Source organism: Camarhynchus parvulus, chromosome 17 (genome assembly GCF_901933205.1).
Source record: "Camarhynchus parvulus chromosome 17, STF_HiC, whole genome shotgun sequence".
NCBI lineage: Eukaryota > Metazoa > Chordata > Aves > Passeriformes > Thraupidae > Camarhynchus > Camarhynchus parvulus.
The window spans coordinates 7,561,480-7,588,995 of NC_044587.1; the positions used below are offsets into that span (position 1 = coordinate 7,561,480).

Consider the following 27,516-nt stretch of genomic DNA (forward strand, 5'->3'; position numbering starts at 1 on the left):
GAGAGATGGATAAGGGAGGTGGGGAGGAGATGGAGGAAAAATTGCCAGAGGGGAGATTTTGGGAGTGGGGTGAGGAGCCCCAGAGCAGTGTGAGCTTGTGGGACACACTCTGTGCTGGGTCCCTCTGTGCTGCCAGGCACTGCCAGGGTATTTTTATCAGTTTGCTGATCTCAGAGGCTTGTCTTGAACTTGTTCCCTTCCTTCCTCCTCCTCACTCTTCCCCTTCCCACCATCTGTCTGGGAAAAATACTCACATCCACAGCACTGCAGGGTGTAGCTGGTGGCCTGGCCTTTTTCGTGGTGTTTTTGTCTTTCCCCAGATGGAAATCCAGGCTTCAGTGGGGTGGCTGTGCCTCAGCTCCTGCTTTCCATCCCTCTCCTCCACAGGTTGCTTCTCACTGAGCTGCTGGGCTCCTGGAGAGAGCAATCCCACGTGGGAGCCCCGTGCTAATCCTGTGTGTAAAGTGCTGGGAGTGCTGCACTGGTACCTTTGAAACATCGATGTAAACACAGAAATACTTTGCAGCTCCCAGCCTGGATCTAATTGCTTGAAACTGCCAGGCTCCAAAGTACACACGGCATTAAAATTGCCAGGAAATGTTATTCCAGGAAAACTCCTGTGGATGCTGGTGGCTGGGTGTGGGTGTCCGCTGGCTCTGAGGTTGTCCCTCACAATGGAGAGTGTTTTCCTGGGAATGCTGGCAGGGTGGAGGGTGTTGTCTCCTCACTGGTGAGGCTGTGCTGTGCTTTAGTCCCAGCAGGAATATTGGAATCTCCATCTTCCTGTAGGCACAATATGGGCTCTGACCCAGGGTGAGGAGCCTCCCCCAGCTCTCACATCCCTGTGGGCTTGAAAGCTGGGGCTGGTCTTCAGACAAGCAGCAAAATGCCTTTTATTCTTTCCTTTCAAACCTTGTGTTATCTGCAGTTCTCGCTCCTCTCAGTTGTTCCTCGTGTTTGGATGTGAGCTGGAAATGTTTGCATCCCTTCAAGTGTTGTCAGTGTCAGGCTCTGGTTCCTGTGAAGGTGAACTGTGCCCAACCTCATGCAGAACAGCTTCAAGGTTCTTGTGAAAGATGCTCCATCACAGCACCACAAAAGGCTGAATTCTCATTTGATTGGCAAAGCCCAAAGACGGGAGTAAAGTGTTAATGACAGGATGAAATGCAATATCATATTTGTCCCCAGAAATATATTTGTTCTCAGTTTGGGCTTTCCTTTTTTTTTTTTCCCCATTTAAAAATAAATTGGACTTGGTTTCACAAGGCACCGCGGTGCCGTGAAAAGGCAGAGCGCTTTTTGTTCAGGGAAGTGTCAGAATGAAATGTTTCTACTCTTCAACACTTTCTATATCCTCCCCAAAACCACTTACACTTTAGTTTCAGCTGATGTGAAACTGTCTGAGCAGATAAACCCTTCCTAGAAAATAAATAAATAAATAAATAAATTCTTTCCAGGCTCTGTGTGGAGTAGCTGTGCCTGGAGCAGGGGAGATGGGGTGCTGAGGGATCATCACCATCATCATCCTCTGGGTGCCTGCAGTGCCTGACCTCAGGGCAGGGATGCTCAGACTCCCACTGTTGACGGTTGTCACAAGGGTTTTGGGGTGAAGGAAGAGACGAGATGGGCTCCATGATCAGAAGGCTTGATTTATTAAGTTATGATATATACATCTATTATAACTATACTAAAAAGAAAAAGAAAGGAGAGTTTCCAGAAGCTGCTAGCTACCTAACAATAGAAAGTAAAGAAAGAATAACAAACCAGCTCTCTCAGACTGTGTCCGAGAGATCTCAGTTCTGGATTGGTCACCAACTCCAAACATCCAAACTGGGCCAATCCAGGCAGACCTGCCACATTCCACAGCAGCAGATAACCTATTGTTTATGTCTGGTTGCTGAACTTCTCAGCTTCAGCAGGAAAATCCTAAGAGAGGATTTTTCATAAAAGAAATGTCTGTGACATCCCACCAGCAGGAAATAGAGGGGAAAAGAGCAGGGGAGATGTGGTGCTGAGGGATCATCACCCTCTGGGTGCCTGCAGTCCCTGGCCTCAGGGCAGGGATGCTCAGACTCCCACAAGCAGAAATAGAGGGAAAAACAGCACAAAAGATGTGCTGAGGGTCTGATCATCACCCTCTGAGTGCCGGCAGCCCCTGCAGTCCCTGGCCTCAGGGCAGGGATGCTCAGACTCCCACAAGCAGAAATAGAGGGAAGAAGCTCACATATCCATGATTTTCTCTGGCTGCTCATACAGCAGAGCACTTTTTGTATGCGTGTCTGGGTCCTGCTGCTTTGGAAGTTGGGCAAAATTCCCTCTGGCTTAATTGGGAGCAACATCAGGCCAAGTATGGTTATTTTTACCTGTTGCTGCTCCCACTCCACCTCCTCCCTCCCTCCCTCCTCCATCCCCACGGGTGAGGGGGAGCGAGCTCTGTTTCAGCTTTGAAAAGGTCTCTGCCAGCTCCAAGCAGGAGCCTCCTCGTGAAGTCTCAGGATGTGCAGCAAAGGAAAAAGGGAGAGAGAAAAAAATGGGATTGTGCTTATTGTTAAAATCCAATTATATAAAACTGCAGGAAAATAACTGTTTATGAAGGGAGCTGGCTGATTGGCTCAGCTTTGCCTCAGGTGGGTGCTTTGGGGCTGGATTTATGGCAGTGGCTGGAGAGGGAATGAGTGGGAGCATCAGCCCCAGCCCTGATAGGGCACACCTGGATTTCAGGGCTTTTTGGATATTTTTTTTTTCATTGTGTTCCCCTTTATCCAACAAGAAAACTGGTGGCTTTCCCTTCTAGCAGGGTGCAGGTGAGCACAGGCTGAGCTCCCAGGGCTGCCTGGAGGGTGCAGGTGAGCACAGGCTGAGCTCCCAGGGCTGCCTGGAGGGTGCAGGTGAGCACAGGCTGAGCTCCCAGGGCTGCCTGGAGCACCCCAGGTGTTGCAGGGACAGCTGAGCCTGCAGAAGAAGCTGGTGCCCAGCTTGCTGATGTGATGCAAAACCAGCAGGTCAATGACAGTCATGTGCTCTGTGCTCCTGCCAAAACAATCACATTTCACCTGACCATGCCTTTTCTGGTGTTTGTGTCTCTGCTGCCATCCAGTCTCCCTCCTTTCCATGCTGTTTTCCCATCACCCGTTGTGCTGCAGTGGCTGTAGGGGCTGCACACCCAACCTCAGGAGAATGCCCCTTGCTCAGCTGTCACCCTGACAGGGGGCTCTGTGTGTGAGTAGTGCCATCAGGTTCTTCCTGGGTTGGATGGCTGGGGTCTCCTTCCTTCCCTTCTCCTTTGGAAAAACAAGATTAATTAAATATTTGGACTCGTCATTCCCTGAGCTGCTGCCACTCTCCAGCAGCAGGTTTTCCACCCTTGGTGTTTTCTGGGTGCTGGTGAGCTCCTTCCTGAGCATCCTCAGCCACCTCCATGGGATCTGCACGTGCTGGGGAGGCGAGAGGCTCTGCCCACCCTGCCTTTTTGGGCCATGACATTTTGAGGTAAAAATCCCTGTTTCACCCCCATGCACTCATTCCTGTTAGCACAAGTGTGCTGACCCAGCAGTGTTTATCACTTATCTCTGTGGGATTGCTGGGGGTGAGTGCCAGGTCCTGCTTTTGGGGGCTCCATCCAGCAGTGTGGGGTGCAGGGAGGCTGTGCCCAAGTTCTCCTTCCTGTCTTGCTTTGCCTCTGCTGGCTGGGGCATGTGGGGAGGGTGATGGCTTTGTCCTGGCCTGAACAAAGCAATGGCTTCAGGTTATGTCTGCCACAGCCTGGACCTAGCAAAACAAGTGGTGTGGATTTTTGTGGTGTTTTCCTTTTTATTTTTTTTTTTTTTGGTTTTGGGTTTTTTTTTTTTTTTTTTTTTTTTTTAAAACTTTTTTTTTCCCCCCATGCTCTTCCTCCTTGGCACACAGATCAACACAGGGAGAGGGAACCTTCAGCCAAGCTCTCCATCACATGTCCCTTGTTTTTTGTGTGTTATTTTTTCCCCGCTGCTGCCCTTGCCAAGGGAAGGACATTGTAGAGCCGCTGAGGCTGGCAGGGGCTGTGACACTGCCTGCCAACAGCCTCGGTGCCTGAAAAGACTTAGGAAATGCAAGCTCTAAATTAGCTCCCAAATCATCTTCTCCCTTTTTTCCGGCTGGAGAGCTCCTCAGAGCTCCCCCTCTGTGGTGGGGCTGCCCAGGAGCAGCCAGCTCTGCTGTGGGGCTGGAGAGGCTTGGCCTGGAGAAACAGCAGGAAGAGCCTCAGCATGGGTGGCTCAAGGCAAGCTGGAGCACTGCAGGGACAAATTCCTGCTGTCCCTCCTCCCCACATGTCCACGCTGCCCCCCTGCCCAGCTCCCTCTGCTATAACCCTTGGGGAATTGTGCTGGGGCTCCCTCCTTGGCTATAACCCTTGGGGAATTGTGCTGGAGCTCCCTTCTGTCTATAACCCTTGGGAATTGTGCTGGGGCTCCCTCCTGCTATAACCCTTGGGAATTGTGCTGGGGCTCCCTCCTGCTATAACCCTTGGGAATGTGCTGGGACTCCCTCCTTGGCTATAACCCTTGGGAATTGTGCTGGGGCTCCCTCCTTGGCTATAACTCCTTTGGAATTGTGCTGGGGCTCCCTCCTGCTATAACCCCTTGGGAGGTTTGTTGGGGCTCCCTCCTTGGCTGTAACCCCTTGGGAAGAGTGCTGGGGCTCCCGGTGTGGTGCTGGAGGGCAGGAGGGGAAGCACAGGCTTGAGGGACATCTGCTGAAAGCTTCCCAGGGGAGGTGGGAGCCCCATCCTGTGCCTGCCCCAAGGATGCTGCTGGGAGCAGCCAAGGTCATGGCCCTGCTGGCAGCACACAGGGCAGGGACATCTGGGGCAGCAGAAGCTGGAGGAGAGGAGCAGGAGGCGTGCTGGCTGTGTGTCTGCTGGGGGGTTGGATGATGCCCTTTTCTGACCTAGAGACAGGGCAATTTCCCCACACTGGGGAGGGGTACAACCAGTGCCCTGGCCAGCTGTTCCCCTCAAACACCTCATTTCTGCCCTTGCCAGGCTGGAGGGTGAAGGCAGCAGCTGCTGTGGGGTGGAGCAGGAGCAGCTCTGTGTCCCTGTGCTCTGCCTGGGCACGATACCCGCAGGGCAGAGCTTCTGCCAGGGCCTTTGGAGAGGGCTGGCTGTGCAGCAGCTGAGCCTGGGGAGCCTCAGTGCTGCTGTTTTGGTGTCTCAGAACTTTGTCTTTGCTTCTGTTGTCGCCTCCCAAGAGAGAAACGGGAAGGGCTCAGCTTTGCTGCATCTCCTGGAAATTCAGGCTTCAGCTCCACAAATGCCCTGAGGTTCTGCATCCCCCCTGGCACTCCAGCCTTCACACTGACTGCAAATTGCTCTTTAAATGTCTCTGTAGGCGGATTTTAGCGCTCAGGTGCTGCGGGGCAGAGCACAGGCATCACAACTGATCTGCTCTGCTAACCCCAAACCATCCCAGGAAGGGCTCTGGTGCCATGGGGCTCTTGGCATCGCACCTGGATTGGCCGTGGGTGAGGATGTGAGGATGAGGATGCTTCCCCGGAGGGCTGAGCATCTCCAGGATGTGTTGCTGTGCTGCTGTGGCTCAGGCAGGCCAGGCTGCTGCTGCCAGCATCGCTCCTTCTCCTCTTTCTCCTCTTTCTCCTCCTTCTGCATCCCTTGGAGGTGGCACGTGTGTGGGAGCGGGAGCTCAGAGCTGCCTCGGGCACTGGAGTCTGTCCCTTCATCCTAACAGCAGGCACCTGGGGAAACAGCAGAGGAAAATTCCACTTCCACAGCAGCGCAACTTGGGTTTTGTATTATTATTGTTTTTTTTAAAGGCTCTGTCAGGCTCCTGCTCTCTCCCCCTCCCTGTGCTGTGCAGCCAGCTCTGAAGCAGAAGTGATATTTTCTGCCAATGCAATGATTAGCCTTTCTGCTAATGACCCACGAACAGTGTCCAAAATAAATGAGCCCAACCTGCTCATCTTATTAGCCAAATGATTGCATAGAAAGAGGAAATATCTGCAGAAACAGCTTAGGCAGCTGTAATTTGGAAGCGTAGAGGAGTCACTGCTTGAAGTATGGAGAGGAGCCATATGTCTTCAAAAAGCTGGGAGACCTCTCATGTTATTGGGGTGCTTCTGCTCATCCCCTGCTCCCCCTTTTGAGAAATAATTCTGCAGGGCTGGAGCTGTGTCTGTCCTCAAAATCTGTTGGTTCCTGGGCCTGGGAAGCTGGAGACAGGTAGATATTTCTGATATTTCTCCTCCTGTCTTTCTTGTCTGGTTTTTGGCTTCCCCCATCCTGGAGATGACAGGCAGCAGCAGTGGGATGTTGGTCAGGAGAGCAGCTGATGCAGTAGCCAGTACCAAGGTGCTCTTCAGAAACTGTTCTTGTGCCCTTCAGGTTCTTGGCAAAGGTTGTGGAACATCCTTGATTAGCATGGGGAGGGATGAGGAGCAGAAAAGGGAGAGGGGAAGGCAAGGGGGGTTTCTGCAGAGAAGGAAGGTGAAGGGGGGCTTGTGATCCCCGTTACAGATCACAGTGATACTGAAGTAAAACTAGAGTTGGCTTTGGAAGGGATTTCAGGCTTTGTGTAAATGCAAGAGAGAAATGGGGCTGGGTGCAGGAGAACAGTAGAGCATGAGGATGGGGGAATATATGGAGAACTTGGAGGGCTGGGTGTGAAACCTCTCCTGATTTTGGGAACAGCTCGACCTTCTCTGAGAGATGTACTCAGTTTGAAAGGTGGGTTGTGTTCCCAGTTGCTGCATGGCTCAGTAGGTCTCTTGCCCAAAAGCCTCTCCCTGAGTGAGGTGACAGCAGTGTGGCTGTCCTGGAGAAGGGCTCTGGGAGCTCAGACAAGCCCTGGAAGGCTGACCCTGTAACCTTGAAGCTGCATCACATCAGAGGATGTGCACAAGCTCGTGTTGTGTATAACAGCAGAGAAAAACACACTTGATCCTGTGGTCCCCTGGAGGGAGGGCAGCTGGAGACCTGGCTGATGATGCACCAACGCTAAAACTGCTGAGGAGGGTGAGATCATCCTCTCCCAGCACCCTGTGTGCAGCCATGTGCTTCCCCGACCTTCTCTGTGGCACAGCTGGTGTGAGTTCCTACATCAATTCCCTTGTTCAGCATCTCAGCTTTGGGGTCCCCTGGTCCCACCAGGACCCTTCAGCAGCTGAGACCAGAGCCCTGCTTGATATTCCATGTCTCTGTTCATGTATATCCATGAAATAGAAACTCCATATAGCTGTATGTATATTTATTTTTTACCAAGCTGGGATCTGGAGGGTGCCATTCACAGAAATAAGAACCATGACTTTAATTTTCAGTTTAACTACTGTCATATGTAGCTACTTCATTGCTCCTTTCTGTTTCATGCAGACAAATTCTGGACTTCTTTCTTCCTTTCCTAATTAATGGGATAATTGCAAATCGTGCACTTTTTTTTCTCTCCTAAGAAGTTTTGGGTTGAAACGATTATCTGTGTTTGGAAAACATCCTGACAGTGCAAATATTGAAAACTGGAGCACTGAGTGGATAAGCCAATGACCCTGGCTCTCCTTGCACCTCCCACGGCTCTCAGGAATGCTGCCCTGGGTCCCTGGGGCTGGGAGGTGCCTGAGACAGGGGTGTGGGTGTGGATGGAAGGTTCACCTGCACACCCCAGGCTGCGTTTGATAACTTTTCCTCCTTGTTCTCTTAAACAGGTTTTTCAGGTTAATGCTGCAGTGGTTTGGCTGTGGAAAGTGTGACTGCAGGGTTTTGTTTCTTTGGGTTTTGTTCTGCCATTTTGGATTGTTTGGTTTTGGCATGTTTGTTTGTTTTAAGTGGCGGAGTTGCTTCTTCAGAGCCCCAACCCTTCCACAGTGCCACAATGGCAGTGCCCTGTCCTTTCGATGGCACTGCCATCCATGGGGACACTCTTTTGTTTCTTTGGTTTTGTTCTGCCATTTTTTTGATTGCTTGGTTTTGGCTTGTTTGTTTAAGTGAGGGAGATGTTTCTTCAGTGTCCCCAAACCCTTCCACAGTGCCCTGTCCTGTCGATGGCACTGCCATCTATGGGGACACTCTTTTGTTTCTTTGGGTTTTGTTCTGCCATTTTTTGATTGCTTGTTTGTTATAAGTGGGGGAGTTGCTTCTCCAGTACCCCAACCCTTCCACAGTGCCCTGTCCTTTTGATGACACTGCCATCCCTGGGGACACTCTTTTGTTTCTTTGGTTTTGTTCTGCCATTTTTTTGATTGTTTGGTTTTGGCTTGTTTGTTTAAGTGAGGGAGATGTTTCTTCAGTGTCCCCAAACCCTTCCACAGTGCCCTGTCCTGTTGATGGCACTGCCATCCGTGGGGACACTCAGAGGAGCACTTCATTCTCAAGGGTTTCCAGGATGAAGATTTGCTTTTCCATGGGATCTGTGGAGTGGAAGAAGGGATTTGGAGCAGGCATTGAATCCAGCTCAGTGCCCTGGGGCAGGATCAATAGCCCTTTGTCACTGCTGATGGATGTTTCTGTGTCCTGTTCTGCAAGAATTCCCGGTCCCTGTGGGCGATGTTCTGACATGGATCAGGGTCCAGCAGCCCCACCAGTGCTCTGCCTCCAGCCCAGCTTTGAGACAGCCAAGGATTTCAGATAACTTTTGGGCAGATTTAAATGAGCAGGAGGTTTGAAGTGATGGATGGAAACCCTTTTCCTGTAAATGTTTTGCTCTGAGGATTTTGCTGCAGGTCTCTGGCTCCTGGCAGCATGCAGGGATGCAGGCTGGCATCCCCCCAGGGGTGGAGGGTGACCAGAGCTGCTGATTTTGAAGAGGAGGGGTCTAAGCACTTCTGTTTTTCTTTTCAAGCTTCCCTCTGAACATTGGGTTATGACCCTGCTCTGTGATGCCAGGTCCAGCAGCTCGTCCCTGCAGGGACAGGGACATTTGGTGCCTGAGGCAGGAACAGGACATCTGGATTGCTGAGGCTCCGAGTTCTGGGATTTCATTCCCTTGAGCTCCTGTTTGGTCTGTGCAAGACACATTCAGCCTCTGGTTTTAAAACCCACACTCCTGTCCAGCTTGTGTTAGGGCACCTGGTCTTAGATCAGTAACCATGCTGCTCTTCTGTGCTTCCCAGCACACTCTACTGCATTTATCCTTGGATTTATGGATTTATTCTAGTCCCACTGCCATGAAACACCAGTGGGGCTGCTCCCTGAGGGAGCTTTTCCAAGGGCTTATCCAAGGATGGCAGCCATGGACCAGAAAGGCTGAACCACCAAGTTTCCAGCACTCTGTAGCACCAAGTAGAGACTCCATTCTTTTTCTGGCTCCCTTTGTTCTGTGGGAAATCACTCTTGAGTGATGAAAGCCTGAAAGAAGGTCAGATGTTGAGGACAACAGCTGAGTCCCTGGGGAGTAAGAGGCTTTTTGTTTGGAGCAAGGGGAGGGTTTGAAAGGTGGAGGAGCTTGTGCAGGACAGCGCTGCCTCTCTAGGGCGCTCATCTCCAGCCCAGAGCTCCCTCTTCTCCTTGTACCCAGGTGAGCCTCTCTGGGAGCACACACAGCTGGATCTTCATCTCCCAATCATTCCTTCTCCTCAGGCCACGCTGTTTCTTTTGCAGGGCTCTTCTGAAGATGGGAGCATTGAATAAACTGGGTTTAATTTAAATGAGATGTGAACTCAGGCCAGCGGAGGGACAGGCAGCACATCGAGGAGATGGAGCTGGGTGGAAGTTGTTTTCCTGCCTCCTACAGGAAGGAAGGAGGGAAATCTAAAAACAAACTGCTGGGGGATGCCTAAGCATGGTGGGGGGAGTGAGCAAACTAAAGCTCAGTGCTCAACAAACAAGGAGTGGAGAGGAGCTTTGTGAGCCCAAAGGTATGGGCAGAAGGACTTTATTAGCTCAATTTGAAACATTTTGTCTCCATTCTCATTTAGCTGTGGAATCTAACTTCATTTTAGCTTTACATTTAAATTTTCCGAACAGGCCTGTCAAATTAGTAAAAGGAAATTTGATTAGAAAATGGCAGCAGGATTGAGTCTTTGTTTTTCTCAGTTCACAATTTGGCTCAGCGTTTGCTCTTAACCCAAAATACATCGTTGGAAAAGTGGGGTTTTAGCCAGTCAACACTTCCCAATTGTGAGGAAAAAGCTAGGGAGCAGAGATGGAGAATTCCAGCCACTAGCTCTCCAGCCGTTGCCCCTTTTCTGGGACCTGCAGAGTCAGGCTGTGCCACCAGGGCTGAGGTGGCATTAGTGGTGACCTGGGGACTGGAGGAAACGAGGGTCACAGAGGGGTGGGAGTGCTTTGTGCCTTCCCTCGCTCTCTCCTGCTGGCTGCCATCCCCATGGCTGGGTTCAGCTGTCTGAACTCCCTGAGGACATCAGGGGCTGAGCCCTGGAGCAGCTTCAGGAGCCTGGGTTAGTGGAGATGCTTCATTGGGGTGCTGAGCTGGGTTGGGGTGAGATGCAGAGCTCTGCCCATCGATCTCAGCACCTTGCTGTGTCTGTCCCAGGCTGTGCTGGGTGGGAGAACACTCCAGAGGAGAAGGATCAGGAAGGCAGTAGAGTTAAACACTGGCTAATAACAGCCAGGGGGCTGGAGAGCTGGGAACTGCCATCCCAGTGCCCAGGAGAGCTCCAGGGGGATCAGGGAGATTTTGGGGTTGGAGGAGCAGCTTGACTTGGCCAGATCACTCTTGGAGTCCTGGGAGCAGCAATGGGGTCTCAGGCTGGCTCTGGAGTGGCCACCCTCACCTGGTCCCTGCCTGCTGCCAGGGATGGAGCTGGATCTGCTGCACAGTTACTCACAGATGCTGCAATTAGGCTGGAGACAGGGTGTCAAAAACCTGTGTCAAAAGCCCGACAGCAGCCCCGGTGTGTGCACGGGGAGGGGTTATTAGCCTGTTATTATCCATTTACCCAGATAGCCCAGCTAATCAGCTTTCAGATGGGGAGAATTAATTGGTTTCGATTGGAGCACCAGGCAGGTTTAATTGAAATGAATCCTTTCCCACTTCCAAACAGGCACTTCCTCAGCTGCTGCTGCTGCCTGGGGAGGGGGGCTGCAGCCTTCCCACCACCACCCTCATGGTGTGCTGCAGCTGGGCTGGTGAAGCAGCTGTAGCAGCCGTGCCCTGCAATCCTCACTCCATCTGGGAAGGAGCTCTTGTTTCTCCATCCCTGCATCCCACTCCAAATGCTCTGCTCCCAGCTGGGATGGAGAGGGTGAGTCTCAGATTGTCTCAGCCCCTTGTAGCATACCAGGGAGCGTGGCATGGCATCTTGGTGGCACCCAGGTGGCATCAATGCCGTGCTGTCACCTCTGCTTCCCTCCTGTTGACTTGGATGTTCTGCATCCCTTTGAGGAAAAATAAAAGGAATTGAATTTCAGGAGGTTGGGGATGGGGACTGTCCCCAGGATGTGCAGAGCTCTTCAGAGCTGGGGGTTCAAAGGGCCTTTTGGGAGGTGCAAATCCAGTTTTTCCCTTCCCAGCCCAATGGCAGCTTTTCCCTGTCCCCCAGGAAAGAGTTTGCTGCTCTCATACCCTTCAAATTACAAGAAAAAAAAAATCAAAATCTTGTGCATTCCCATACTTCTATATTCCCAATTGATACAGCAAGAGGGCTGGGTGAGAAAGGAGCAGTTTCATCAAGATGTGCTCCAGAACAAAAAGCGTTTCTGTGGACTCGTGTGAGCAGTGAGTGTGGGAGCTGCAGAGCAGGAAATCCCATCCCCATGGGTTTGTTTTTCCACTGTGCTGAGCCACGAGGTGGTTTGGAGGCATCACATGGAGAGCTGGATGAGGGAGCTCTCAGTTCTTGTCAGGGAGATGAAAAAGCCCTGGGAGATGAAAAAGCCCTGAAACACGGGATAAATTTTAGCTGTGTGCAAGGTTCCAGTGAAGTTAATGGGAGTTAAGTGTGTGGTTAAGTGCTGTATTTAACTGGGCTTTTAAGAGCCTGCTGGGAATAGCTGTGGTGTTCTGGGAGAGGAGGCTTGTAGGGCTCCTGAGGTCTTGGATCTTCTCTTTAAATCAAAATCTTGGATCTCCCTGCTCTGTTCTACATGGGGGGAAAGCACAGTTTTCAAATTTCTTATCAAATCATAAATGAAAATTGATAAAAATAAAGTCTGGTTTGTTTTTTCCCTTTGGTGTGTGATGCCCCAGGTACCAGTGGCGGCTTTGGGGGGCTGTGGTGTGTGACTTATGATGCCAGAATTTCAAGGTACCTTCAGATGCCAAATGGGCACGTGAATGGAGGCTTTATCCCTGATAATGTGTTTGAATACCCTCCCTCTCCTTCTGGAAAGCTGTATTTTGTGCTCATTCAGCTGTGGATGTTCATTATGCTGAAATGTTTGCACTTCAAATGTGGTAAGGCAGGGTTTGTTTTTTGTGGGTTGTTATTTCTGTTGTTTTTTTTTTTTTAACACAATAGGCTGGATTGTTCCCCCCACAAAAAAACACCCAAAAACTGCAGCCAACAAAACAAGCTTTTTTCCTTCATGTCTGTGTGTTCAATAGCACCTTCTCATCGTCTCCAAAAATTATTTGAGAAGTCCATAAATGAATGCTAAACCCCTTTTTCGCTCTCTCATCTTCACCATGGGCAGAGCAGCAGCACAACCAGAGCAGAGGAGACCTGGTCCATCAGTGGGGTTTGGCTCTCTAAGAAGTCCCTGAACTTGTGGTGAATTTCTGCACCTCTGCCACGTTTTCTGGACAAGTGGCCAAGGTCTGGCAGCCCCAGGAGTGGCAGGTTAATTGAGCAGAACGGGTGCTGTACCCTGTCCCTCTCAGGAGCTGCAGGCACGATGTGAATCGTGTTCGTGTTCCCTCACCCGGAGATGTGCATCTCTTATTAGATTAATGTTTTTTCTAATATATGCAGAATATACAGTGGGAACAGCATTAATTCGCACTAATGGTTGTGAGATCCACTGAGAATTAACTGCATTTTTTTGCAAATTAGTGAGGAAGCGGATAAACACAGTTATTAAAAAAAACAAGCAAAGGTACTTTTGCAACAGCAGTACGTGTTTGTCATTTATCTGACAAGTGTTCTTTACTTTTAATTATATTTCATTACTTGCTAGCAAATGCTGTGCTGGTGGATATTGTAATAATCCTGCTAATTTGAAACCTTTCTCTTAGCATTTGCTAAACCTTTGTTTGGAAAGGGTTGGGGAGGTCAGGGATCCTGCAGTGCCTGTGACTTTGGGAGGTCCCATGGCAAGTGCCTTCCATCCCTGGAGGTGTTACTGGTGGATTCAGTGAAACCAGGCTTAAACTGAGCCTTGGAGGGTTTCACTGCTTTTCACTCTCAGCTGGGAAGGTATTAGGGCCACACACAGTCAGTTTGGGTGGGTTCCCACTCGTCCTTTCCCTGGCAGGAGCTGCCTTGGCTGGGCTGTGGCTGTGGCATGGGGATGCTCCTCACCTGAGCTGGGTTCCCATGGACAATCAGAGTTTGGGCTCTGTGCTGAGGACGGTGCAGGGAGGGACACTGTGCCAGGGAGGGACTGAGGGACTTTCCTTTAGCCCTGTGTTTCACTGGGAAGTGCTTTTTGTGTTGCCACAGCCCTGGGCACTCAGCCTGCAGCATGATGTCCTGGTCGATAAAACCTCACCTGCACTGGGAGGCACCGTGGATGAGGTGGCCTCTTTTATTGAAAATCCAGGTAGTTTTTCCTTAATTCAAGTGGATTTCCCCTCCTTTTTGGAACAGGGATGACACACAGCTGAGGGTGGGGTGGAAATGAGCTGAGTGGGATGGACACGTGCAGGGGTCTCTTGTTGGCTCAGCGTGGAGCAGGACTGGGGCTCTGTAACTCAAACTCCTCGCGGGGGAAGGAAGAGCTTTTGTTTTTGTCTCAGCTTTGTGCTGCCCACATTAGGAAAACACGAGTGCAAGCGCAGGAGACCTTATAAATTTTAAAATCTCCCCTCTCTGAGGGCAGGCTCTGGGTTAGCAGGTCAGCCCATCTCCGTGAACCGTTTAGCGCGCATTAAAATCACAGTTTATGCAATCTGCGCCCCGGCTTTAAAAAGAGCCAGCAATCAGGTACTTAATAAAATCACCTCCAGCCCTCCTCTTTCAGCTTGCTGCAAATAAATGCCTTTTTTTTTACATAATAAAAATGGATTAGGAGTCATTTTGAATTGTTATCCTAGCGAGATGTGCAGTTCGGGACATGCAGGCACGTTGGCTGTGATTGAGGGTTGTGTGTTTTGGTGCTTGCACACAGCCAGTGCCTGGGAGACCTTTCAAATAAACATTTACTGGAACATCACATTGCATGTCTGAGCAGCACAGAAAGCCTGATTGGCAGGTTCACTCCTTCTTTTGTTTCCCTTCTTGGATGAAACAGCAAAACAAAACTGAGCGTGGCTTTAAAAAACAAAAAAAAATTGTATGAAAATGTGACTTGTCTGACTTGTTCTTTTTTTTTTTTTATCAGGGAAGAGTCAGAGATTTTAAAGTTATGGTTCCCACAGCAACTGTAACTCTCATTGCTTGTGTGTGTGTTGTACTTTACAGGACTGTACATACTATGAAATTTATGCCCTGTGTGTGGATGTACAGCCTGGTAGGAGGATCTGCAGGGTCTGGATGGAGCCATCCTGTGGGAGCCCTTCCTCTCAAACCCCTGGGCCACATCCTGTGCTGCTGGCACCCATTCAGAGAGGGTGGTTCAGGGGTGCTGTCACCTCTGGGCAGGCTCAGGTGACACAGCTGTGATAACAACACCCCCAGAAGGCTGTGCCCCAGTCACATCTGTAGCTCAGTGAGGTGGTGAGCTGTGGGAAGAAGGGAAAAAAAAGATGTAATGCACTTCTCCTTGGGCTGCAATTCAAGGAGCTGTCCGTGCTCAGCAAAGCGCTGAGGCGTGTGCTCTAGGCTCGTGGACTGTAAGGGGAATTAAACACATTTTTAACGTTGAGTGTGTGGTTAGGCACCTTGGTGAAGCTGTGCTTCAGTGGGGATTTGAAATGTACAGGGATAAAATGTTGGATTTTAGGAGATTTGCCCTGTGTATCGTCATTGTCTCTTAGAGACAGAGGTGGGGTTGACTGCTCTGGAGTCAGGACTGGATCCAGACCTCTTTGGAGTATATATATATGTGTATGTATTTTAATCCTGGTGTTTGTCTCTTCCTCTCTAGCCTTCATGCTGGCTTGCTGTCTGTCTGTGGTCTCACCCCCATGCTCTGCCTCAGTTTCCCTGCCTGGTGATCACTCATCACTGCAGCATGTGGGGGTTTGGGCTGGCTGTGATTTGTGGATGGGGGTGAGCTCTGCCTGGCCTCTCTTTGCATCCAGGGTCTGGTGGTGCTTTGTGTGTCTGGCTTGCCTGGGAGGGGATGAAGTGCCCCAGATGAGAGATAAGATACTGTGGAGCTGAACTGTGGGAAAGCCAAAATTGGGGTGAGGGGAATTCAAAAAAGGACCATGGGATCATCTGCTGTTCCCTCAGAGTTGCACAGGGTGCAAGAATGCCCTCAAGCCTCTATTTCTCATTTGAAATAAAGTATGACTTTTCAAAAAGCATCCAGGCTTGATTTAAAAAAAAAATAAAATTAAAATTGACAGTGATGGATAATCCACTACACCCCTTGGTAAATTGCGCTAGTGTTTAATTACCTTTACAGCCAAAAAGGAAAGAAAGGAAAAGTACACAGTGTGAAGAGCCCCGAGGGTTGTGTGGTTATTGCTGGTGCCTGATTGCTCACCTCAATTCAGCTACTGGGATGATGCAGGGGATGAGATGCTGCAGCACTGGGGGCTCATTCAGCCCATGGGGCATCCTTGGGCAGCCCTGGGGACTGTCCTTGGAGCCATGTCTGGGGCTGTGGGAGCCCTGCCTCATCCAGCAGCAGCTCAGTAGCCGTGGGGCTGGTTGCCAGCACAGTGTTGGGCAACAAACGGCTTCAAGTCAGGAAATAAAGAGGAATATTCTTGCCTGAGGACAAAAACTTGTGTTGGTGTTGGGACGAAGGGGCCCAGGTCAGCACAGTGCTGTGCTGTTTAACACTGGGTTTGCTTTGACCTGCCCAGGGTTGCTGTGATGTAAGAGGTCTGCCCAGCCCAAACTGTCCCCTCCAGCCTGGGATTTTCTTCTGTGACTTCAGCCCTTTTGGTGTGGCAGCTGCAAGACTGTCAGGGCTTGATTTCTGATCCCTGGGCTGTCACTGTGTGACTGCAGGGATGGGGGATTCCTGCAAGGGATCACAGCACATCCCACCACTGTGGGGAGCAGAGCTGGAAAGGGCAGAGGCTGCTGCAAGGAGGTTTGTCTGGACTCCAGAGCAGCAGTGGCACTCCCTTGTCTTTCCCTGGCTTGGTAGGGCAGGCTGGGGGTTGTGTACAAAGCAGCAATGTGTCCTCTTGCTGCCCAGAAATTGTTCAGCATCTCACAGACTCCCACAGAGTGATGGCCCTCCAATCCAACAGCTTGGCAGCCCTCATAATTGATGTGAGGGTCCAATCTCTTGTGCTTCAGGGTGGCTTCTCCCATTGATTTTCCTTCTGGGCTTCAAATAATTCCCAGCCTCTCAGAATCTCTGCTGGTCAGGGTGATCCTGAGATGTGTTAGAAAGTCTCTTTTCCCAGCCCAGCAGTCGAAGAAGGAGTCAGAACTCTTCTCGTCTTGTTCTCAAGGCTGTTGATCATTTCTTATCTATAAAACTCATTCTCTGGCCTGCTGAGTTCCTTTGAGCAGGTTGGACAGAGGCACTCTGGCTGCCCTCAGGGCAGTGTTATCTTTTTATACTAAAAACTAAGTGTACATTATTTACCATAAATTCCCAATACCTATCACCTGTGTTAGACAGTGAGCTTCTACCTTAAACCAATCCAAAAGTGCCAGCATCACCCAGAACATGGAGGCTAGGAAGAAGAAAGAAGAAGGACAGGGCAAACCCAAATTCCTCCATCTTGGGACCCTGAGCCCCCATTCTAAAAACCCCAAAAATCTATTTTTTCACCCCATGACAAACCAACTATTACTCCACTTAAACTCTCTTGACTTGCAATTCTTCATCTAAGGTTGATAATTCTTTTTTTCCAAGGGCTAAATCAAAGGCACAGGGGTTTGGGCTCTGTGCCAAGGTCTCTGAGCCCCCTGGGCAGGGGCTCGAGCCCTCCAGGGCAGCCAGAGGAATTTTCTGGGTTCCGACACCAGCCTTGCTGCTCTTCAGCTTCAGCTGAGCTTTGCTCTGGTGCCACAAGCCCTGCAGTTCTTTCCACACATGGGTTGTTCCCACCATCCCTCTTCTCCCTCATCTTCCTTCTCCCATTCCTTCTCCTCTCCTGTGGGTCTTGGCAATGCTCTGGTGCTGGTGGCCCCTGCTTGGCCATCCCAGGGCAGCAGGAGCATGGCAGGAAGGACATTACGTGGGAGAATATGCATGTTCACAGCTCAGAGGATTAAAGGCCCGTGTTCTTATCACTGCAGAACAGAGTATTATAAATCCAGCCTTAGAATACCAAATCCCCACGCGGCTCGGCCATTGTTTGGGAATATTAAAAAGCTCGGAGACAGAAATAATCAGTTTCCCAATGACACGTTGTCAAATAAAACATTTCTCATATTATCCCTTCTTTCCCCTTTCTCTCTCCCGCTCCCTCAGTTGGATAATTTAACACGAAAAATAGATTAAAATGAGGCTGGCTTGAACGCCTCCTAAGTTTGACTCTTTTTTTTTTTTCCCCCTTTTTTTCCCAGGAAGCTCTCCAGGCGTGTGTGGTGTTGTTAAACAAGCAGCTGCCAGGAAGGGGTCAGGATGAAAGGAGCATGTTGGAATTTAGCTGCCTGTCATGACCCCCTGGTGCTCACCCTTTCCCAGGGGACATTGGCAGAGCAGACATCTCTGACTCATCCCCAAAGGATGTGGGAGTTGTAGCTGGGCTGGGAGCCCTAGGCTTCTTTGAGCCAGCCCTGTCATTCTTGAGTCAGAGGGGGAATGGCACAGCAGGAACCTCTTTATGTCTTCTTGTAGGTTCTTCTGTCTTTATGTCTTCTTGTAGGTCTTCCCAAGCAGAGAGATCTTTAAATAAAGATTCCCAGCCTCTCAGAATCTCTGCTGGTCAGAGTGACCCCAAGATGTGTTAGAAAGTCTCTTTTCCCAGCCTGGCGGTCAAAGAAGGAGTCAGAGGTCTTCTGGTCTCATTCTCAAGGTTGTTTATTGTTTCTTATCTATAAAATTCTTTCTCTGGCCTGCCAAGGTCCGTTCAGCAGGACAGAGGCACTCTGACCACCGCAGAGGCGATGTTATCTTTTATACTGAAAACTAAGTGTACATTATTTACCATAACTTCCCAATACCTATCACCTATGTTAGACAGTGAGCTTCTACTCTAAACCAATCTAAAAGTGCCAGTATCACCCAGAACATAGAGGCTAGGAAGAAGAAAGGACAGGCCACACCCAAATTCCTCCATCTTGGGACCCTGAACCCCCTTCTAAAACCCCAAAAATCTATTTTTGACAATAAACCTGCCAACAGGTTTATTGTCTCTAGGACATTTCCCAGAGGCAGATATAAGGCGAGCCCAGCCAGGAAGATCCACAGCCCCAGGCCTGCCATGGGTGCCTGAACACCTTCCTTGGCTCCAGCTGGCACAGCTGCTCCTCCTGCAAGGCTTTTTCTGTCACTCTGACCTTTTCTGAGCATCTGGGATGTCTCTGGTTTTGCTTTTCCATGGAGGGTGAGTGCCTGTGTGCCCATGGGTGCAGAGTGCTCTGCCCTGCAGCCCTTTCCAGTGGCAGAGTGCACACAGGAGTGAGTGATACCCAGCAGGGCAGCTCAGGGATTTGGTGGTGGTGGCCTTGGAGAAGATTTTTCCCAGCAATCACATCCAGGAGTGTTGCTCTGAAGCCCTTCTGAGAACCCTCTCTTTGCTGTAGAGATACAGGCACATGAGCCAGACCTGGCTTTGCAGTGGGGTTTGTTGTGTTGAAGTTTGTGGCCCTGCTGCGTCCTTGTCACCTGGCCCGGCCTCCCTTCTGGTGTGCCATGGTTTCTCTCCTGCAAACTGGATTTCTGAGGAGATGCCACGGGGTGGCTCAGGCTAGGGAGCTCCTGTGATGCTCTGCATGCATCAGGAACTGTGCAAATCCAAGGAAACTCATGTCTGCTCTCCCAGGCCGAGGTGTCATGCTGGTTCTTGTTTCTGGGCGTGGAAGGCCATGGTGGGTCTTTGCCCACCCACATTTCTCTTCACATAGAAAAGCAATGCACATATTCCCAAGAATATTTCTGGGATTCACATTCTCTGAACCTCAGAGAAGGAAAACACAGTTCTTATCGTTTGCTGTGCCTGTGTTTGTGCAAAAGCAGAATGCAACATTGAGATTGTTTACCCAGAGTGATGGTGTTTTGTTTCCTTGGCCTGTCATGGCCAAGAGTGTGTGTGTGTGTGTTGGGTGACAGTCATGAGATTCATTCCATGTGTGCAGGGTTGAGTGCTTGGCAGGTGCAGTTTTAGATGTATAGAATAATATAATATAATAAAGTAATTAATTACCCTTCTGATATCCATGGAGTCATTCTCTCTCCCCCACCAACGTCAGAGTCACTGCTGATTTGCAATAGGTCTCTATCCCTCTGGTCCTTGAAGTGCCCTGGTACTGCAGGGCACAAACCTGGGCAGCTCACCAAGCCCTGCCCCTCTGCCATGCAGGGATCCCTGAGATCTCCTTGACAGCAAAACACCTTTCCTGATGGTGCACGTCGTGCTAACTGGGGAACTCAAGCTGGGCAGTGTCCTGAATCCCCGAGTCCTGCATTCGTTAGGAAAATTTGGCAGGAGAGGAGGGGATCCTGATGTGGGGTGTGCTGGGCTGGGCCCCTCCTGTGGCAGGTTGGGGTGCAGGGAAACATCTCCTGAGGCAGCTCATCTTGTGATCTGCACTTTCCACTGCCACCTTCTGTCACCCTGCTTTTTTAAGTTCTTCTAAGCCTTCTGATGTTTACATTCTTGTAACTAACTTTCTCACGTGCTTTTCTGTAAATACTTATTGCTTTACATTCTTTTATAGAGGAGGAGAAATTTGATGGACTGTTGGTTTGTCCAGTGCCATTGGAGAGGTGGCACTGTCACCCTCCAATCCACTGTCACTTTTGGAAATCTATAAATGTTGGAGTCAGAAATTAAACTGCCCTCTTTTTAACCTTGGAGGTTCCAATGCCCACATTGTTTTATTTCATGTCCTAGATGACTCACCTCCTTACAGCTGCTCCTGTTTAGGAGTCAGAGCCGTGCTCCAGGTGCAGCCTGGTGCTGTGTATGGAATGCAGAGGGAATTTCCACACCTCTGCTCTGCTGTAGAGCTCGGTGCAGCTCTGGGCCGTGGCATCCCAGGTGCCCAAGGAACGCCTGCCCTGCCCTGGCTGTTCCTGTCATGCTGCAAAGCCCTGGTCGCTCGTGCTGCTCCTGATTTACATGCCCTGCCTTGCTTGTCTGCCACGGGATAAAATTGCTCTGATGCTGCAGAGATTAAGAGGCTGGGAGCTGGCACAGGCACTTCTCTTGTGTGTGTGGGGATGAATTTAACTTCCAGAGCAGCCAGAGGCAGGGCTGGCTCCCTGTGGTACTCCCTAGCCAGTCTCCTTTGAGAGGATGTGCTACTTCCATGTACATATAGATATTTGGAAGTTTATTTTTTTTTTGTTAAAGATTTTTGTTTTTAATGTTAATGTTGTTGAGAGCTGTATTGAATGGAGGGGAAAAACAAGAGCTTAGTAGAGAAGGTTTGAGTCTGGAATATGCTGTGCTGTGCCCCAGCTCTGCAGCTGATCTTGAAACCACAGGGAAATCAGACCAGAAATGTTGGAGCTGGGGTAACCATGCCTTGGGAGCATCACCTGCGAGGGGCCCTTTGTTGCACCAGCATTTTTGGGAAATGTGTGTCTCTGCTAAGGCTTTATTGCCCCTGGGTGATGGTTGGGTTGTTTTAATGAGTTTGGTGGAGTGTGATCATCCCCATTCCTTTCTCCCCATGTAGGGGTCCTGGGGGTCCCAAGAAGTGAGGTGGAAAGAACAAAGCCCCTGGGAGGATGGTCAGAGTTGAGCTGGGCGTGTCACTGTGCTATTCCCAGCTGAAATCCATCCCTGGCATCCTCATCTACCTGCCCATGACCTCACACCTGGGAGGTGGCTGCTCCAGGAATCCACCTGTGTGTGGTTCAGGGGGTGTTAATGGAAGGGTGCTCTGGGGCCTTACTCAGAGGGTGCCGAAGCACTGGAACAGATTGTCCAGGGAATTTGTGGGTGCACCATTCCTGGAAATGTTTGAGTTTGGATGGGGTGTGAAACAAGCTTGCCATAGTGGATGGTGTCCAGTCCTGGCTCCTCAGTTTGGGAAGGACATTGAGATGCCTGAGTGCTTCCAGAGGAGGCAACGAGGCTGGAGAGGGGCTGGGAACACAAACCCTGAGAGGAACCCCTGAGGGAGCTGGGGGTGCTCAGCCTGGAGAAAAGGAGACTCAGGGCTGCCCCCATCACTCTGCACAGCTCCTGAAAGGTGCCTGTGCTCACCTGGGGCTGGGCTCTTTCTCCAGCAGCACTGACACAACCAGAGCACACAGCCTCAAGCTGCACCAGGGGAAATTCAAGTTGGATATCAGGAAAAAGTTTTTTACAGAAAGAGAGATAAAGCTCTGGAATGGCTGCCTGGGGAGGTGGTGGAGTCCCCATCCCTGGGTGTGTTTAACAAAGCCTGGATGTGGCACTGGGTGCCAGGGTTGAGTTGAGGGGTTGGGGCTGGGTTGGACTTGATGATCTTGAAGGTCTCTCCCAACCCAGTGATTCTGTGAATTCTGTGTCCGTGCCCATGGCAGCGGGGTGGAATGACGGGCTTTAGGATCTCATCCACCCACCATTCTGTGATTCTATGACCCTGCAGCACCCCCTCACCCCTCCCTGCCCCCCGTGCCCTCCTGACAGCGCGCTGTGCTCTCTCCGCAGGGCGGGCTGATCGCGCTGCTGCTGCTGCTGCTGGTGTTCATGGTGGCCCTGTACGCCCAGCGCCGCTGGCACAAGCGCCGCCGCATCCCGCAGAAGAGCGCCAGCACCGAGGCCACCCACGAGATCCACTACATCCCCTCGGTGCTGCTGGGGCCCCAGGCCCGCGAGAGCTTCCGCAACTCGCGCCTGCAGGCCCACAACTCCGTCATCGGCGTGCCCATCCGCGAGACACCCATCCTGGACGACTACGAGGATGAGGAGGAGGAGGAGACGCCGCGGCGAGCAGAGCCCAGCGCCAGGGAGGATGAGTTTGGCAGCCAGGTGACAAGGACGCTGGAGAGCCTGGGCAGGGCAGGGGAGGAGAAGCCTGACTACGAGAAGAAAGGTTTGTGGTTTTTCTCTCTCCGCTCTGCTGGGGAGCTCTCGGGATTTTGGTTGTTAATTGCTGCCCCGAGGTGTGGGAATGGTCTCCTCAGTTTTCGGTCTTGAGGTTGTTTATTAATTCTTATCTGTAAAATTTTCTTTCTGCCCAGCTGAGATCTGTTCAGCAAGGCAGCCAAAAGCACTCTGACCACCCCCGAGGTGGTGTTGTCTTTTTGTACTACAAACTACATATAACATATTTACACTTCATTCCCAATACCTATCACCTGTGTTAGACAGTGCACTTCTACTCTAAACCAATCCCAAAGTGCCAACATCACTGCAGAAGATGGAGACCAAGAAGAAGAAGAAGAAAGGCTGGACACGCCCAAGTTCCTTCATCTTATCCCCATAACTCCCATTCCAAAAATCCTAAAATCTACATTTTCACTCTGTGATAATTTTATTATTACACTATTCAAACTTCTGTGGCTTTCAGGTCCTCATACAAAGCTGTTAATTTGCTCTAGGGGTCATAATCAAACCACAGGTGCTCTGGGCTGTGTGCCAGGGTCTCTGAGCCCCCTGGCAGGGTCCTTGGCAACTCTGGACACCCTGAGGGATGCACTGAGCTCCGACAGGGAGCGGCAGGTTCCCCAGGGGATTTCGGCTGAGGCGTGCTTGATTGCTTGCATTTGGAAAATCTGTCTGTCAGAAGCTGCTACACCCACCTCTGCTTATTGAAATGTTATTATGAGCCATTTAATATTGTTCACCTGCAATGCACAGTAAAAATGCATTTGAATAAACAAAAGCAAAGCGTATTAGTGCTATGAGTGACTCCAGCAGGAGCGAGGAAGGGATGTGCTGGCTTGCTCTGTGCAGGGAAGGGTTCTTGGGGTGGTGCTGAACCATCCTTCCTTTCTTGTGTGGGCTTTCCAGTCAGACCTATCAGCCACAGTGGCAGGGATGGGGACAGGGACTCTCTTTGGCTCCATGGAGGAGCCAGGATAGCCTAGGTGATGCAGTGTGTCTGGAAAGCAGCTCCCTGCCCTTGTGATGGTCATAAGTGGTAGCTGAGGTTGATAATCTTCCACCCTTAAAATGCTCTTTACTCTTTCCCCTTTTAAACAAGGCTGTGCTGATCGTGATGGGTATTGTTGCTCAAACTGATCTGGAGGTGCCCAGGGATCAATCTGCCATCCTTCAGTGCTGCTCTGAGCATCCGTGTTGGCATCTCTTGGTGTGTGTCTGGCTGTTACCAGCTCATGGGGTTAAGAGATGTTTCCTCAACCCTCTGCTCAGTGAGAATGAACAAATGAAAGCCTTCATATCTCATAACCGAGCTACCTTCTTTCTTCTTTCATATTCTCTTCTTTGTTTTGCTTTTCTATAAATTATTTAGAGTTGTGTGAGTGGGGAAGACAGCAGTAACTGCGTTTCAGTGCTCTTCAAAACAAAATAGCAAACAAGATCTAGAGCAGAATATTAAACTATCCAAGGGCTTCAGGAACTGGCAATAATGAATTTACACAGACTGAACCCCCTGCCCCAAGCTGGAAGCTGCCTGTGGGATACCTGAGCTGGGAGAGATGTTCCCAAATGCTCCTACCAGCTCTGCTTGTGATGCTGTCAGGCTTTGTGCCTTGGATTGAGGCAGGTTTGTGCCTTGCCTATTCTGATCCTTCCAGACTGTGCCAGTTCAGCATATGCTTCCTCCCAGATGGGCACTTTTCCCTCTTGGATGAGGCTCTGCTCAAGCATCCAAGCTATGGTTTGTGCTGCTTACTCCTCCCTGCTGAAGCTGCTTAGAGCCTGGATTGCCCAGGCTGAGGTGGCTGTGGTTCAGATCTGGGGTTTCTAGACTGCAAGTATAAATAGATGTGCTGTGGGCTTTCCACTCTGACCTGGTGGCACAGGCAGGGGAAACGTGGTGGCTCAGACATGCTGCTCCCTGCACACGAGCAGCAGTCACAGCTGGATTCCTGTGGGGATGGGGCATGTGGGGTGGAGAAGCTGCAGCTGGTGTGAGCAGACACCAGGTACCTGGAGATCCCCAGGGGCTGGAAGCCAGTTCAGCTTGGGCTTGGCTTTGCAGCTGGATTGAAAGTGGAGGCATTAAGGGACACCCAGCTGGAGCGTGGCTGCAGTGCCACAGTGAGATCAGCCTTTCCCTGGTGCCCAGCTGGCACGGCCAGGTTTCACTGTGCTCACTGGGGATGGCTGTGGAGCTGTGCCTGCATCCCTGGGAATCCACCAGCTCCCATGGGAAAAGCTCTCCTTGCTGAGCTGCCCTGTGATAAGGCATCAGCTGGGACTTGTCAGCGGGCTCCAAACGCTCTCGTCACAGGGGCTGTCAGCAGAACCTCTTTCAAGTGTCACTTCCCAGCATTAATTACCAGGGATGGCAAATTCAGCGGAGATGGAGCAGTTCTGCTCACCCTGCCTGTGCTGCCTGTGCTGCAGCTTCCCCCCAGTGCTGGGCACTGACTGACTGCAGGTGCTCTTCCCAGCACTGGCGATTTGCACACCCCACTCTTGGTGTCTGTTGGGTCATTTTTTTTAATTTTTCTTTTTGTTTTTTTTTTTTTTTTTTTTTTTTTTGTTTTTTTTTTTTGTTGTTGTTTTTTTTTTTTTTTAATTTTTTTATTCACCACTTCTGGATGTATCTAGTCAGGGAATCAGGCAGGGAATTGCTCTGGATGTCTCTGCTCTGTGCAGTCCCTGCCCAGGAGGCCTGAGCAGCACAAATGTTTTGCAGATCACAGCTCAGCAAGCCAAACTTTCCTCCCCAGCTCAGGCAGTGATGTGGATGGGAGGGATGCTCCCATGTGGTGGCAGAGCATCTGAAGTGAATCCCAGCACAAACAAAACACAGGAGTGATGTGCTGAATAATGACATCTAGCAACAAGCGTGTCTGAGTGATAAAGTTAATGAAATTACAGGTTCTGACCTGATACCAGGCTCTGCTGTGGGGAGATAAACAGCAGGGCAAAGATGAGATGTTTATTTCTCCCTAGCTGCAGTTGTAATCTGGATGCACTGTGCAGGGCCATTAATGTTATTACTGTTATGCAAAATCATTTTTGACTTGGGGGGAAAAAAAAAAGAGAGCAAAGAAAGAAAAATCTCCCAACTGCCTAGAAAATGTAAAGCTGACAAAATTAGAATTGCAGCAGGAGCACAAGCTGACCTGGTGACATTGTACAGAGCCCAGATGAATTTAGACAGAAGAAAAATCCAAGGCAGTTTAGGAAGAAAAGTAGAAAAGTAGTCTTTTTTTTTTTTTAATAATAAAATGAAATGGAGCGAGGCAGGAAGCAATAGTCAGGCTGTCCTAATTATCCAGAAGGATCCCTTGAGCTGGGATGGAACAGGGACTACTCTGTCTCCTCATAGGTTTGGGTTCTCTCTGGTAATTAAAAGGTCTCTGGGGTTTTGTGCTCAGTGGGTGTGCATGGTGCCAAATGGGGTCTGTGGTGTGGGGTGCAGTTTCTGGGGCTTGGTCTTTGCTGGGGAGACCCTCCCTCTCTGAACTCACCCCAGTATGTACATGGGGTTCAGTGATTATGGAATTCAGGGATTTGGGTAGATTTGTGCAGATGTTGTCACCTCCTCACCTCTGTCCTCACTTCACTGTGGAGTTTGCAGTCCGTGCTCCTCATGCGTTCTGCTCTCCTGCTCTTCCCGAGCAGATGGCCTCAAGCTCCATCCCTTTGGGAATTCCTCACGTGCTTTTCTCTTTTAATGTACACAGCTCTCATTCTCACTGACAGCTTCATCCTACAGCAGCAGGAGCCCTTTGCCTTTGCCCATCAAGCCCTGTTGGAGGGACTTTGGGCCCCATCCATTGCAGGTGGCACTGCTCCATCCCTGCCTGGGATGCACTGGATGCACAGTGATAGAGTTGGCATCCCAACCTCAGTATGGGATTACCCACAAGTTCCTCAGAGAAGATTTTTGCCAAGCCAAATCTCCTAAGGATCAGCAAGGAACAGAACTTCTGCCTGGTGAAAACTGAGGAGAAATCAGACTTGAAAATCGACTGTCGGCAATTCCACTCCTGCAACAAAGGACCCATCTTTATTTCTCAGTTTCTTTCATGTTTGAAAAAAGAACATTTGAAGCAGGCCTTTGTGCTGGCTTCACAGGCTCTGCAGTCTGGGTATGGCCTCCAAGTCTAGACAGGAGACAGGACTTGTTACTGATGGTTCCAATGATTAATACCATGGGCATATCAAAGGTGTGGTTGGGCACTCATCTTGAATTCCTCTCCTGGACTTACTTCTCCCCTGCTGTGTTGGCTCAGGTAAACCTCTGAAGTTTCTCTTACTCAATCCATGGATGCTTTTCTCAGCAGTGGTAGTGAGATGCTTTTGAGCATTCCTGAAAGCTGGTCTGGCTCCTAGAGTGCACCTGGAGATGTGGATGCAGCTCCACTCTGCCACTGGCTGCTCTGATAGCCCTGGCCATGTCATTTAATGGTCCAGGGCTTGGAGAGGGAGCCAAGCCAGACAGCAGGCAGGGCAGCATAAGGAAATACTGAGAATAGCTGATCTCAGGGCTTGTGGTCCCCCCAGCCTCCCAGCCAAGCTGCCCTGGGTGGTGCAGCCCTGGAGAACTGTGGGAGAAGGGATTTAGAGAGAAGAGACAAATAGCTTTGAGGTAACAGCAAAAAGCAGGGGAAGAATCCTGATGAGGGCAAGAGAGAGTTTCCTATGGCACCCACCAGCACTGGAGGAGCTGTTCTGGTGGCTGCATCTCAGAATTGTTTTTTCTTCCAGTGGAGACTTCTCTGGGGAGAAGTAAGGCAGTGCTGTGGCTGGAGGGCAGGATGCTGGGGCTGTGGAAAGGGACATTTTGGGGGCTGAGCTGTGCAAGAGGAGGGCAAGGTAGTCAAGCTGTTCCCTAGAGTTGCCATTCATTGATAAGTGTCTTGGAGATAAGATTTAGAGATGGGTGTGAGCTGGGGGCGATGCCCTCACAATGGACAGGTGATGGTGCTGCTCTCCTTGCTGGAGAAGGGAGAGCACTCAGGCAACAGGAACTGGGTGTCTGGCCTGATAATGATGTCCTTGAGGTGACAGCCTGGTGTCCCTGAGGCACACTGGTGCCAGGCTGGGCTCATGGCTGTACCAAGGTGTGCTCATGGCTGTGCCAAGGTGTGCCATCCCTGGTGCCCACGCTGGGGCTGGGAGCCCCCATCTGCTGCTGCTG

The 27,516-nt window shown here is 50.5% G+C and overlaps 1 protein-coding gene across 1 annotated transcript in view; it reads left to right on the plus strand.

Moving 5' to 3' along the window:
• Positions 1-27,516, plus strand: part of ASTN2 (astrotactin 2) — a 353,207-nt gene that overhangs the window by 64,424 nt on the left and 261,267 nt on the right. Inside the window, exon 3 of the mRNA XM_030961750.1 lies at positions 21,936-22,320. Within this exon, the coding sequence (XP_030817610.1) occupies positions 21,936-22,320 (385 nt within the window). The remainder of the gene's footprint in view (positions 1-21,935; positions 22,321-27,516) is intronic.